Below are 13,412 nucleotides of genomic sequence, written 5' to 3'. Positions count from 1 at the left end.
AAATGAGTACAACCTATATATACTATTCTAGTGTAATCAGTAAGAAAAATGATGTTTTTAAAAACATAGCAATTAAATATAACACGTCAATTTTTTTATCCTCCAAGTATATGCATAATATTTTACTTTCATGTTGGAGAATATTTTCTCTCTTTCCTTTTAAAACATTCATGCCTTTAAAATTATGTTTTGAATGGTATTTGTTGATATTAATATAATCCTATGAAAGAAGATTGGTATCTGAAAAAGTACTTTTAATAATAGCAAATTTTATCAATATTAACTCAAAACTGTTAAGATAATGTAATGAAAAAAAGGCACAAAAAAAGAACATACCTTTACCTAGGGAGCCCCAGTTGACTTAGCCATCTTGATCATCCTTCCATCTCAAGAACTTTTTTTTTTCATTGCTATTTTATCTTCTAAGATCTCTAAGTGTATTAGACAAAAGAACAGTTTTTAAAAAGCTGTGTATATCTCAGTCTTGGACTACTTAACTGGCTAGTCTGAATTACCAGAACAGAATTTTTTTAAATGTAATTTGTTATTTGAAATGTATATTGTAATTGAAACTAGACTCTAAAGGTAATAGAGCATAGAATTCCTTAGAAAAGTTACTTTTATGGAATGGAATTTTTATTTGTAATAAATTTACAAATTATGAGTAAATGAATACTTAGGAAGTACTTTGAAAGTGTGTTGGGGTTTTGTTTTGTTTTGTTTTGTTTTGTTTTTGCTGAGGCAGTTGGGGTTAAGTGACTTGCCCCCAGAGTCACACAGATAGGAAGTATTAAGTCTCTGAGGCCAGATTTGAACTCATGTCCTCCTGACTTCAGGACTTGTGCTCTATCTACTGTGCCACCTAGCTGCCCCACTTTGAAAATGTTTTAAAAACAGGATGTTTTTATCTAGTTTTAATATTCCTTGGTGAGATTAATTTCTTAGAAGCCTTTCTTAGTAAAGTTGATAAATTTTATCCCACTTCATGCCCACATTTGCCAACTTGAAATTAATGAAATTTTAATTAAACTTTACTTTTACTTCCTAAAGTAATGGAATCTTCATGTTGTTGCTGAACTTATAGTTACATTGTACATTATGGGCCACAGGAATTTGTTGATAAATCAATCATTTAAACCAAAATCTCATACTTTAAAAAATGTTTTCCTATAGCCTTTTAAAGCATTATGTTTCATTGCAACTGAATAGCCCATTTTTAATTTCTGCAAATAACTACCTTTGTTCAATTTATTTCCATTTTTTTTACTTTTCTAAATTAGTTCCTTTGTGAAATAAGGGTATAGAAGTTGAGAGGTTAGCCCCCTCATTTAACAAATGTTTAAAAAAAAAATAGGCCCAAAAAGGGAAGAGGTACCTTGCCTCAGGTCATACAGGTAGCAAAAGACTCTAATGGAACTAGAAACCTAGGTCTTCTGATCACACTTTTCCCATATTACCTGATAGAGAGGACTCCATCCTGTAATTGTAAATTTTGATTATGTACTACTTTGTGCAGGAAGACTTTGGGATTCTTTTCCCTAACTCAAAGAATGTTCATTCAAATAGGACATAAAATAAATACTAAAATTAACTAAAATAAGGCATATTGTAGATAGAGCTATATGAGAAAGTTGCATTTGTATTTGCCAAGAAATTGCTTCTAATTAGAAGAAACAGAAAAAACTTCAGGAAAATGATGTCATTGAGATGGCCTTTGGGGTGAAGAATTCAGAAAGAAGAAAAATCACGAGCAAAAGGACTGAATCAGGAAAGTAATGTATTTTGAGAGTAATTCCATTTCCTTGCAGTTACTGTCTATAAAAAGGAATAATGAGAAATAGGACTATATTCTCCAAGAATTCTCCAAGAACAAATGAGAAAGTAAATAGTACTTTTTTCTAAGGGGGGAAGGGGAAAGGTTAAAATTACCAACCATCACATTTGGAGGTAGAAATCTTAGCCGAAAACTTTGAGCACATATATAAAAATCAACATGAAACATATTAATGATAAAAAGGATCCTTTCGATAATCTTACAGACATCTATTTTAAATGAATATCAGAAGATAAAGGAAAATGAATCTAACCTGATGAGGAAGAGGACCCTATGATTCCTCCAAAAGCATGGAATCACAGCTGAACTTTCCTAAATGGTTCAAAAGAGATAAAGGTCTAGAGATGTGTTGTAACTCTATTTTAGAGGGCTTTGAATTCTAGACAGAAGAGTCGTGGCTTAATGTGATAGATAGCAGGAGCCACTGGAGTGAGCAAGATAGAGTTTTTTTTCCATTCACTAAAAATCTTCTTGAAATCTAGACAAAAACATTTTCAGCCCTTTTCACCAAATCTTTATTAAATGCCTATAATGTACCAAAAACTGTGTTAAATATTGGAATTATCAAAACAAAAGATTCCCTGCCCTAAAGGAGCTTACATTCAACTCAAAATATACACAAGTAAATAACTACAAGATACTTTGAAGAAGAGAAGACTACCAACTCAGGAGTTTGCAGATAAGAGTTTTCATACCTACAACCATTATTGCCATAGTGTTAGAATCCTTACAAAGTGTTAAGTCGTTAGAGTTAATAGAAACAATGCTTGTGTTTGCATCTTTAAGAGTTTATACATTAGAGGTCACACATTAGAGCTTACACATTGGGGTTCACAAGTATGGGAGATACACAAAGTTAACTTTGTGAATTCATACCTCCCATAATCCCACTCTCAGAGGAGGAGTCAACCTTTGAGTTTACACCTCTAAAAGAGCACAAAAAGATCTGAGCTCAGTCAGGAGGAGTCAGTGGAAAAAGATTGAAAGCCAGAAGTCAGTCAGTTCAGAAGATTGCCAGGAGTTGGATTTGAACTAGAGGCAGAAGCTGGCAGAGGCAAAAGGCTAGCAACGAGAGTTCTTGGAACCAAAGAAAGCTAACTGGGCTATTTTGGAAGAGACAATAAAAGATTGGATTTTAACTCCTGGCTGCATTTGGAGTGATTGTTACTTGGAACTGAAACTAAGGCTGTCTCCAGAAAACCTCCCCAAGAAACCTGCTCACAGAGAGAACCATCATATTATAGGAAAAAAGAAGAGATCACCACACCATAGTAATAGTCAAATAATTAGATGAAGTTAATCCACTCCAAGAATAGCAAAATGTTAAAGAAAAAGTACATATATGTTATGTATATTTAGACTTCATTGTACAAATTTTTTTACTTCAGCATGCAACTCTAGCACTGTGTACAAGGCTCTGGGAGCTGCTTCATTACATTTAAACTGTTTTTTCCCCTTTTCTGAAGCCATGTGTTAACTTCATAAGAACTGTGTATGGATGCACAGATGAAATGCATAAATGTAATATAATATTGCTATGTTGGGAGAAAAGGATGAACATGATGCATACAGAGAAGTATGGAAGGTCCTCCATGGATCTGATGATACAAAGTGAAATAAACCCAAGAAAACTGAACACAATGGCAACTACAATATAAATATATAATGACTACTATAAAAATTGTTACAAATTAAAATAAGAAATGAATGCTTCAGAATTACAAAGTATAATCTTGGCAAAATGTATATATATATATATGTTGAAAAATATTTATATCTCAGAAAATATGAGAAAATTTCCTGCAGAGGTAAATCCATGAGTGTGGAGTATTGCATATAATGTCATTTTTTTTTTTCATTGTAGTCATTTTTTCTGATTTTTTTTTTTTTTTATCTCTGGGAGGAAAGGAAGTAAAGAAAGAGGAGCACATTTTATAACAAAAAAAAAAAACAATAAGAATGCATATTTATTTTTATAAAGATCACTCAGGATGATAGTCTAAAGACTTGATTAGATGTTAGAAACCTAGATCAAGATGATCTATTAGACTGTCATAATAACCTGAGTCAAAGGGAATGAGGTTAGGAATTAAGAGTATTGGCAATAGAAGGGAAATGGTTGTGAGGTATATTGTGGAGAAAGAATTAAGGGGAACTGGAACGTTATTGCGTTTAAGATGGTGAAGGAAAGGGAAAAATCAAAACTTGGGTAACAAGAAAGATGATGTCATCAACCAAAATAAAAGTTTAAAGCAAAGACAAGTTGTATGGAAGTAGTTGATAAGTTTAGTTTGGGAATCAATGAAACTTCAAACCAAAAATATCAGTTACTTAGAAATGCAGAACTGGAGTTGTAGGAAGAGAGTAGGAAAATGACAGTGGCACCTGCGTAGAAATTATCATGGAAACCATGGAATAGATGAAATTGCCGACAGGAGAAACAATAGAGGAGAGAGCAAAAGACTGCCTTTTAAAACATGTATTTAAGAAGTAGACTGAGGCAGTAGTTCTCAGAGAGAGCAGGGAAACTCTTAATGGATAATAGTGTCACACAAGCCAGGGAAAGAAGAAAACGGCATCCACAGAGCAGAAAAATATTGTTTCACATTGTGTAAATAATTTTTATTTTAAAATCTTTATGTAATAGAGATTCACAGTTTCATAGGCAGTCCTCTTTTTCTGTTGTCCTTTATATGGAACGTGTTTATGTTTGTTAAATTTATGATAGAAAAAGAAAAAAATGAAAGACAAGAGAGAACAAAGCATCAAGAAGGTTGGAGGTGGTCAGTTGTGTCAAGACTCAAAAGAAGCCAGAAAAGAATGAAGATTAAAGACAGGCCATTTAATTTGACTGTAAATAAATTACTAGTGACTAGTGACTAGAAGAGTATGAATAGACTGGATTGTTGAGAACAAAAACTCATTTCTTTTTCACATTAGCCTATTTGTCACTTTCCAAAAATCAAAAGTAGGAAGTGATAGCCAGTTTAGAAATTGAATTCTCTAATACCCAATTTCACATTGGCCCTTTTAAGCTGTGCTTATTTCAAGTAAACTGCTAAAAAATTATATTCTTATAAATGAGGATAATCTTAAAAGTACTGAGTTTTCAAAAGTGAATGAATATTTCTTTGATTTAAAATTTAATCTAATTATATATAAATCTCTTCTTTTATTGTAGATACACCACAGACAAGTGTTATACATGTAACCCAACTCGAGAGAGATACCATTCTTGTATGCTTGGATTGTGAGTGATTTTTTGTTTGTTTGTTTTGTTTTTAAGCGATTCGTTTTAAACTTTGTATTTTAATAATACTGCTTATTTATCTCAATATTAAGTCAGTTTTTTTTTCTCTAGGTTGCATTAAAATAGTAAATCTACAAGGCAGATTAAAATCTAGCAGAAAGTTGTCATCAGAACTCACCTTTGATTTCCAGATTGAATCAATAGGTAAGCAAAAATTAATTTTCATGCTATAATTTAGAATAGGATATATTTCAAATATGTTCAAGTAACCACTGCCAGTGCAGCCAAGCATAATGGGTAAGGGACTTACCTTTATGTCAGGGAGATATGGCGTTAAGATCTGCCTTGGACCCATACTGGTTGAGTGACCTTGGGCAAGTAGCTTAAGACCAATCTACATCAATGTTTCCATAACTGAAGTTCCCTATACCGCTGAAAACACAGATCTGTGCTCCTTCTTCCTTCTACATCTAAAAAATGCTCTCATTATTAACATTTCACAGTAATTGTTAGATGTAACTAAGGGCTTAGTGAACAAACTGTTACAAGATGTAGAAGAGAGGTCAATACAGAGAACCCTTTATAAGTCATTAATTTGTTTAGATCATTTTTCATAGAATTATAAAACTAGTCAAATTAGTGGATTCTATTTGATTATGTCATGTAAAAATATATCTTAAAACTTTTTCCTAATACCCACATAGAAGATTTTTGCGTGGTAATGAAGCTAAGGAATGAAAGGACCTAGATTCTGTTCTACCTCTTGACACTTGACAGGTCTTAGTATTTTCATCTGTAAATGGAAAGGATAAACTAAGTAATCTCATTTGATGGTCCTTTGGTGATTGATCCTAAATTTGGAGTTTCTTAATATGTTTGTGTAATTTATGATCCTCAAGACTTTGATGGTCCACTTTTGTCCAATATTTTATCACTACAATGATCAAGCAGACTTAATTTTTAAAGAAGGAATAGTTATTTAAATACTTCTTTGTATCATATAAACATTAAAATGTTTCTCTTCTTCTCTAAACTATAGCTTTTGCATTCTATACAGAGATGTCAAATTTTTCTAACTAGCCTTAGCCCAAACCAGAATAAAATGTAATCGGGAAATGTTTAACAAAAATAAACAAAAATACAACATTATATAAATTGTTAATTTGAGATTTTCTTAGTCAACATGAGCCTGCTAGGATCCGGTTCTATTTGAGTTTAATAGCACTCATCTACATCACTCTGTGGCATGGATTCTTTTAAATCTATAGCTGATAAACTGTAGGCTCTTGGGGAGCCACAAATGTGCATCAAGCTTTCTCATTTTTGTCAGAATGAATTTTCTCAATAGATGGATGCTGATAGCCCAGTTAATAACATGGGAGTCTAAAGAATTTTTGGACCTAAAAAGAAGTCTTTATTTAAAAAAAAAAAATTGAGAATCACTGGTCTGTACCACATAATTCTTACTTTTAAGTACCTACTATGTGCAAACAACATGTTATTGTTAGTTTCTGGGGATTAAATTTAAAAACCAAGTAGCTTCTGCCCTCTAGTAGTTTACCATGTGCTGTGGAGATGTGATATGTGAGAGAAGACAATGGAATTGGGGAATTCAGAAAATTTTGGGTAGTAGATGATAGCTGAACTGAACACACCAATGTGAAGGAAAGCACAAGAAAAATCTAAGTAATTATAATGATCAGACTTAATCCCTGCAGGACAATGTTCATCTCTCTTCTTTACAAAAGTAGAAGACCTTGAAAATAGGGCATTGCACAGTCTTGCTGAACTTCTTTGTTACAAGGGATGGCTCTTGCGGGAAGAGAATATTTTAAAATAAAATGATGTAAAATAAAAAAATATGTAAATATATAGCTGAGGGGAGAATGGATAGACTAGATCAATGCTGTCAAACAGAAACTGGGTCACTATTTCATACATAATGATCCCTTTGGGCCACATATTGATTTACTTTTTAAATGTAATGTTTTATTGTATTTTTATTTGTTTTATTAAATGTTTCCCAATTACATTTGGGCTATACTCTGTTATAGGACATATGCTGCTTAGTGTTTGACACTTCTGACACTTCCAGACTACTTAAAGAACTAAGGTTCTTTTCAGCTTAAGAATCTGAATCTGTTTAGGCAATAAAACAAGTGGAAATTTATTACCCATCTGCATTGTGCCCATAAATAAAGCTCTACAAATGTAATTGATTGTGAATGTGTCACAGCTGAAAGTTGTGAATTGTGTATATCTTTCAATAATCAGCAAATTATCAGTACTTGTTATTCCAGCACAATGGTTTGGTTTATTTCAGGTTGTTAGCAAAATTATAAAGCCAAGGTACCTTTAATTCTTGTTCCCAATATTAGTGGTTTTCTTTATTTTGGGTGGGTTTCAAAAAAAAAAAATCTCCCCTTCCAAAAAAAAAAAAAAAAACAACTGTGTGCCAACAACTGTATGAAAGGAATCATCAAAATGAAGACAGAAAAGATTCAATTAATTTACAATTTAATTTAATGATCACATATTTATTGTGTTATATGTACCTAACCTGGAGAATACAAAATCCTCTATATATAACTGATTGTTTTATAAATCTTGTCTTCTCCCATAAGTCTACAAAACTCAAAGGTATGGATGATAATATAAATATATACATACATATACACACAGAGGCATACTTAAAATATTGAACATCTTTTTATCTTTAATATAATATTTTGACATTCTTTTTTTTCTTAGACTCAAAATGTTTCAAGTTTTTGAAAACGCATTCTGAATATAGTTCTTAATACTGTGTATAAATTGGGTTTTTCACTTGATGTTATGTCTACAATGGAAAACAATAATTCTCCCTATCATCCTAGAAAAAGTTCGTATTCTTCATCTTAATATTCAGTGTTCCCTGTATTCTGGTCTCACTTTATTCAGAGTTGCCTAACTCTTTAAAGTTTCGTATTGTAATGCAACAATGGTCATGCTACCTCAACAAACTCTGTAGATTGAGGAGCCGGGGTTTAAGACTGAAATATGGCCCAAGGAAAACCTTCATTCTTCCCTTTCCCACAGATCAAATAAATCCTAAATCTCCTATCTTAAATAATAATCTTTCTGTGTTGGTTGTTCATAGTGATTTTTCACTGACTTTCCTGACTTCCCATTACTCATATATGTGTGGTGGGTGGGTGGGTGTGTGTGTGTGTGTGTGTGTGTATTTGTATGTATGTATGTGTCCAATGCTCAAGCAAATGATTGTATTCTTTCTTGTATGGTCCTTAGATTATAGCATAAATTTTCTTATCTTCCAAGAAACTGCAATTTTTAACAACTTTATGTCTTGCCACTATTCAGAAAGAATTTTGATGGTCATCTATGAAAAAATTTCCCCCTAAAATATTAGATTTATTAGAGAATCTTATATTGGAATGAACCTAATCATCTGATTAGAAGTCCCCTTCCAAAATTCATGTTTAATCTACTAAATGTATTTCATTTATCCTTTCAAAATAGCATCTCACATTTATCTGGCTTAGATTTTAAATGGAGCAAAGCTTTTATGATAAAAAATAATTATGAACTACTGCATCCAAGAAGCTTATTTCAGATTTTCTTTTTCTTTTTTTTTTTCTAACCATTGCTGATTTCTTTATCCTTTCATTTATAGAAATATCCATAAGTGTTTTTAAGTTCAAGAGATAGTAAAGGACAAAAACTTCAAAGATAGGCTAATATTGGAAAGTAGTCCTAAAAACTGTTATTTATATGAGATTTTGCTTGGCTGTCTTATGTCAGAAAAAACAAAGATAACTTTTAGGAGTTGCCGTGAATTGCATTCTTTGCATACTCATGTTCTTCTCTCATCTATTCCCCATGAATAATTGTGATAGAGAGATTTAAGGGTATGCAACCTTTCTTTACTTATTTAAATGATTTAAATGATTTGTTTTCTCCTATTACTAAAATACTTCTACCAGTTAATGGCAGATTAAAATGCTGCAAATAAAGAGAAAAAAATAGAAATATGCTTATCGATTGAACCTTTGTACCCATGCCAGTAATTAAGCTATTCTTGTCTATTAGTTTGCCTACAAGACAGTGTGCTAGCTTTCTGGAAACATGGAATGCAAGGAAGAAGTTTTAGATCAAATGAGGTAAGTAACATTTCAGTTTGGGGCTATAATGTAAGATTGTCATAAAAAAGGTTATCAGATTTAAAATAATCTTACCTAATTGTTTTGGGGAAGGAAAGCCTAATTCTGATTTTTTTAAACTTTTCATATATTTAAGGAAATGTGACTTTATGTGCAAATGAAGAAAGGAGATAAGATTTAAGCAAATATTTATTAAGAACTTTTGTTTTATGGATCAAGAACTAGAGATATAAAGTGAAATCGTCCATCTAGAGAGGGATCCTCAAACTACAGCCCGTGAGCTAGATGCCACAGTTGAGGACAATTATCCCCCTCACCCAGGGCTAGGAAGTTTTTTTTATTTAAAGGCCCACAAAACAAAGTTTTTGTTTTTACTATAGTCCAGCCTTCCAACAGTCTGAGGGACAGTGAACTGGCCCTCTATTTTAAAAGTTTGAGGACTCCTGATAGACCTTCAAGAAATTTACATTGCTCTGGAAAAAGTAGACAAATTGTAATTTCTAGAACAGCAGATAACTGCCAGACACAATTGGAGTAATTCAGTAGTACCTGAACTGTATTTTGAATAAAGGAAGTTGGTTATTTTCAAAGGCTGAGGGTGAGGAGGGAATGCACATAAGGGTTCAGTGCTAGGACAAGATCCTACTTGATGGACAAAAAGAACTTTTTTATCTGTAAGGAAGTTAACATAGGTAGAGTCAAATTATGGAGAATCTTAAATGCTCACATCTTTGTTTTAATTTTTTTCTAATTTTCTCTTTGTTTAATTTAAGCAAAAGAAATCAACAAAAAGTACTTCTTTTTTGAGAGAAGCCTTTTATTATGACCTCAGTGGCCTACTTTGTGATGATAATGAGTTGTGATGAATTACATGCCTATGAGCCAGGTTAAACTTAAATTTAAGGATCACACAATTTTTATCAGGACACTAGATTTAAGGGACAGCAAATTAACATGTTGTTGAGTTTGGGGTTTTAATTTGATTTGGTTTGTTTTCATTCCTGGGCGTCTGTTTTGTTAGATAATTAACTAATGGGCCACCCATCCAGACTAACTAACACTGATCGTAAAGACTTTGGTAGTAATTTTGTCATTAAAAATTGCTTTAAGATAGTATTTTTGGAATTATAAATTTTTCAAGAAACATTTTCTTCTTTAGCTTTTCTTAGTTATAGCATATATTTAATTTATAATCAGCATGTTGTAGCTAAGCTAAATTGAATTATTGTACCTAATTTTTTTTTAATCTGTTTATTTCCTTTCTTTTATCTACCAGTGTACTGTGATTGGGCATGTTAAAGAGAGACTGTCTTTAGATGTAGTATTCAAAAAATAAATAGCTTTTCATATTCCAGTATTATAAAAGTAGTTTCATATTGCCTTTGGGAAATTATAGAACTCTCTTAATGATCCCAGACTTTTCCCATTAATATCATTATAACAACAAGATTTCATTCATCTTGAATGTTATTGTCTCTACTGTTACTAAAAATTACAGTGCAAAATGGAAGGTAGGAATGAGTAGGTCGAACACCTACTATTATGGAATACATAATAAAATATGAAAAAGAACCAGAGAAGAGAATAAAAGAAATACATGATTGAAAAAACTGAGCTGGTCAGTTACACTGTATAGTAAGAGCAAAGAATGAGAGGACCATCAGAGAATCAAATACCCTCTGGGCATCCTTGCTAGGTCAAGGGAAAGCAAACAGAACCCCAGCATGCTGGAGTAAGCCCCAAGAAATGGTTTTCCCGATTGAGAGTTGTGGCTCTACCATTTACTGATGGTAATCATCACATCAGTAAAATCACAAATCCCTCTGAATAGGAAGAACTGACCCAGGATGAGTTCATACTTAATTCACAGAATTGTAAGATGAGCTCTTTGTTAATTACAGCAGTATAGCAGATAACGCAGATATCACCTGTTCTTCCCAGCTTAACACTTGCCCATGCTGACTTAGTAAACCTGACAGTCAACTAGGGACACCTTTAATTCTTGGGAATAATAATTTTTTTCCTTACGAGTTATAAATGGAATGATCACTGAATTTTGTTAACTTGAATTTTAAATACCTTCTCTATTTTAATTGTACAGATAACACAAGAAATTTCAGATAGTACAAGGATTTTCAGGCTTCTTGGATCTGACAGGTATGAAAAATTAATGTGCTGTATGTTTTCTCTAACGTTTACATGATGTGCTAATCAGGACTTTGCTAAGTTTTGTATCACACTCTAAAAGTTGTCAGCTGTTAAAATGAGATGGAAATGGTCATGTTCTGGATTATAGAAAGGTGACTATCTGTTTAGTGGGCAGTTTATACAAAACAAAGATTAACCCACAACACACACACACAAAAGAAAACATTGACTTAAGACAAAAATGCTGAGATGAGAGCTGCTTCCTAGCAAAGGAACTGTCTCTTTTAATAATTGCTTTTAGAGTAATTTCTGCTCATAGTCAGCAAGTGCTAATTGTAATAAAAGAGCCTTCCTCCTGACTTCTGCTTTCAAAAATAACTTTTTGTTTTGTTTTCATTATTTTATAGGGTCGTGGTTTTGGAAAGTAGGCCAACTGATAATCCTACAGCCAATAGCAATTTATACATCCTGGCGGGTCATGAGAACAGTTACTGAGAAATGTTGTGCATGACACTTACCCATAGAGAGAGAACACTACTGCTGCAACATTCTTGGATGCTTGAAGCTATACAAAAGCAACAGTAACCTAGCTTCAGTTACTCTGTAATTTATTGTGGCGTGGGACAAAGAGGAGGAGCAATGTTGTTTTAAGTGGTATGGTGTATTTAGCAGATTGTACCACACCAGTGCTTCATTCACTATTATGTAATCTTTGTACATAGAGGCAGTATTTTTCAGTGAAACTTGATAGTCCTGATGATATACACTAAGAATTGATGTAGATAATGGTCCTTTTATGATGTACAAGTGTCTTATCTGTACAGATGTAAAGGCTGATGCAAAAATGCAACTGGGGGTACTATTTTAAGAACTCCTCTTTGGGTGTGGTAATATTATAAAATAGGATCCTGGCAATGAACACATCTAACAACACTATTGTATTTTTATTATGTAATTTAGTAATACAACTATAAATCTTGTAACTTTTAAAATTATAACCAACGCTGAAATCATTTTATAATCTTGTTTTTTATTTTCATGCAAGTACACTGGTGTTTATATTTGCACAAAGTATTGATATGTGATGTATCGAGTCACAAAAGTAAGCTGTGACATTGTCATTATGCATTGGGCTTCGAAATACCTTTAAAAAATTTATTTGGTGGTTTTCTTTGTGAAACAAACCAATCAACCACCTGTTGTAGTAACTGGTCTTTTTTATATTTAAGCAAAATTCTTTAAGATTGCTTCTCTGCTTAAAAAAAAACCTTCCGGAATGAGTTTGAGTCACAGAATAGCGGTACCATGATATAACACTGCAATCATTGTTTGAATTATAGTCTACACAATGATCAAATTAGCATTATTGAAAAGAGTCCACACTAAACATTTCATATAATCACACTGAAGAACTATAACATTCCATAGAGTGAAGTGGTTCAAATTTCCTGTTGTATTTTTAATTCTTTTGGCCTTATGATCATTTTCTTATTTGTTTTGATTTAGTGTTAACACATGGCCAAAATAATTTAGTTACTACCTCATACAAATAATGGTTACTACACATCACAGGAATTTAGTTTTGGTCAAAGTTATCTTTGATTGCTATTTTCCAATGGAATATGTATATACCAAGTTTTAGTAAAATGCACACTTTGACTCTTTTTTTGTATATGTTCTTTATATTTTAATGTGACTATATACACTAAGATCAAACTAAATTGTGATTTGTGGTCTTCATTAATGTGATTGGTAATGCTTTTGAATATGTTCCTCATTGTACATATTGTAAAATAAAAATGTTTTTTAACATGCTGTTGTATAGTAACTTGTCATAAGCATTAATTTTTATAAAGCACCATCAGCAAACGTTCATCAAAGGTCTGCTATATGTTAGCCACTCTTCAAGGCATTGAATGATAAAAACAAATGTGAACCAATGCGTTATCTTCAAGGAGCTTATGGTAGAGAGACCACATATAAATATGGAAGTATGTGGAAAGTACGGGATACTTTCTAA

The 13,412-nt window shown here is 32.3% G+C and overlaps 1 protein-coding gene across 4 annotated transcripts in view; it reads left to right on the top strand.

Moving 5' to 3' along the window:
* The window catches only part of MAP4K3 (mitogen-activated protein kinase kinase kinase kinase 3), a 191,730-nt gene extending 178,526 nt beyond the window's left edge, over positions 1 to 13,204 (top strand). For all 4 annotated transcript variants that reach the window (XM_051975155.1, XM_051975157.1, XM_051975156.1 and 1 more), the window contains 5 exons: positions 5,016 to 5,084; positions 5,196 to 5,288; positions 9,174 to 9,244; positions 11,346 to 11,401; positions 11,800 to 13,204. In XM_051975155.1, the coding sequence (XP_051831115.1) occupies positions 5,016 to 5,084; positions 5,196 to 5,288; positions 9,174 to 9,244; positions 11,346 to 11,401; positions 11,800 to 11,887 (377 nt within the window). In that variant the 3' untranslated portion in view covers positions 11,888 to 13,204. The remainder of the gene's footprint in view (positions 1 to 5,015; positions 5,085 to 5,195; positions 5,289 to 9,173; positions 9,245 to 11,345; positions 11,402 to 11,799) is intronic.
* Positions 13,205 to 13,412: the final 208 nt, after the last annotated feature.

The sequence above is a fragment of the Antechinus flavipes genome, chromosome 2, assembly GCF_016432865.1.
Source record: "Antechinus flavipes isolate AdamAnt ecotype Samford, QLD, Australia chromosome 2, AdamAnt_v2, whole genome shotgun sequence".
NCBI classification, from domain to species: Eukaryota; Metazoa; Chordata; class Mammalia; order Dasyuromorphia; family Dasyuridae; genus Antechinus; species Antechinus flavipes.
The sequence above is the reverse complement of the archived record's forward strand: the minus strand, read 5'-3'. Positions and strand labels throughout refer to the sequence as shown.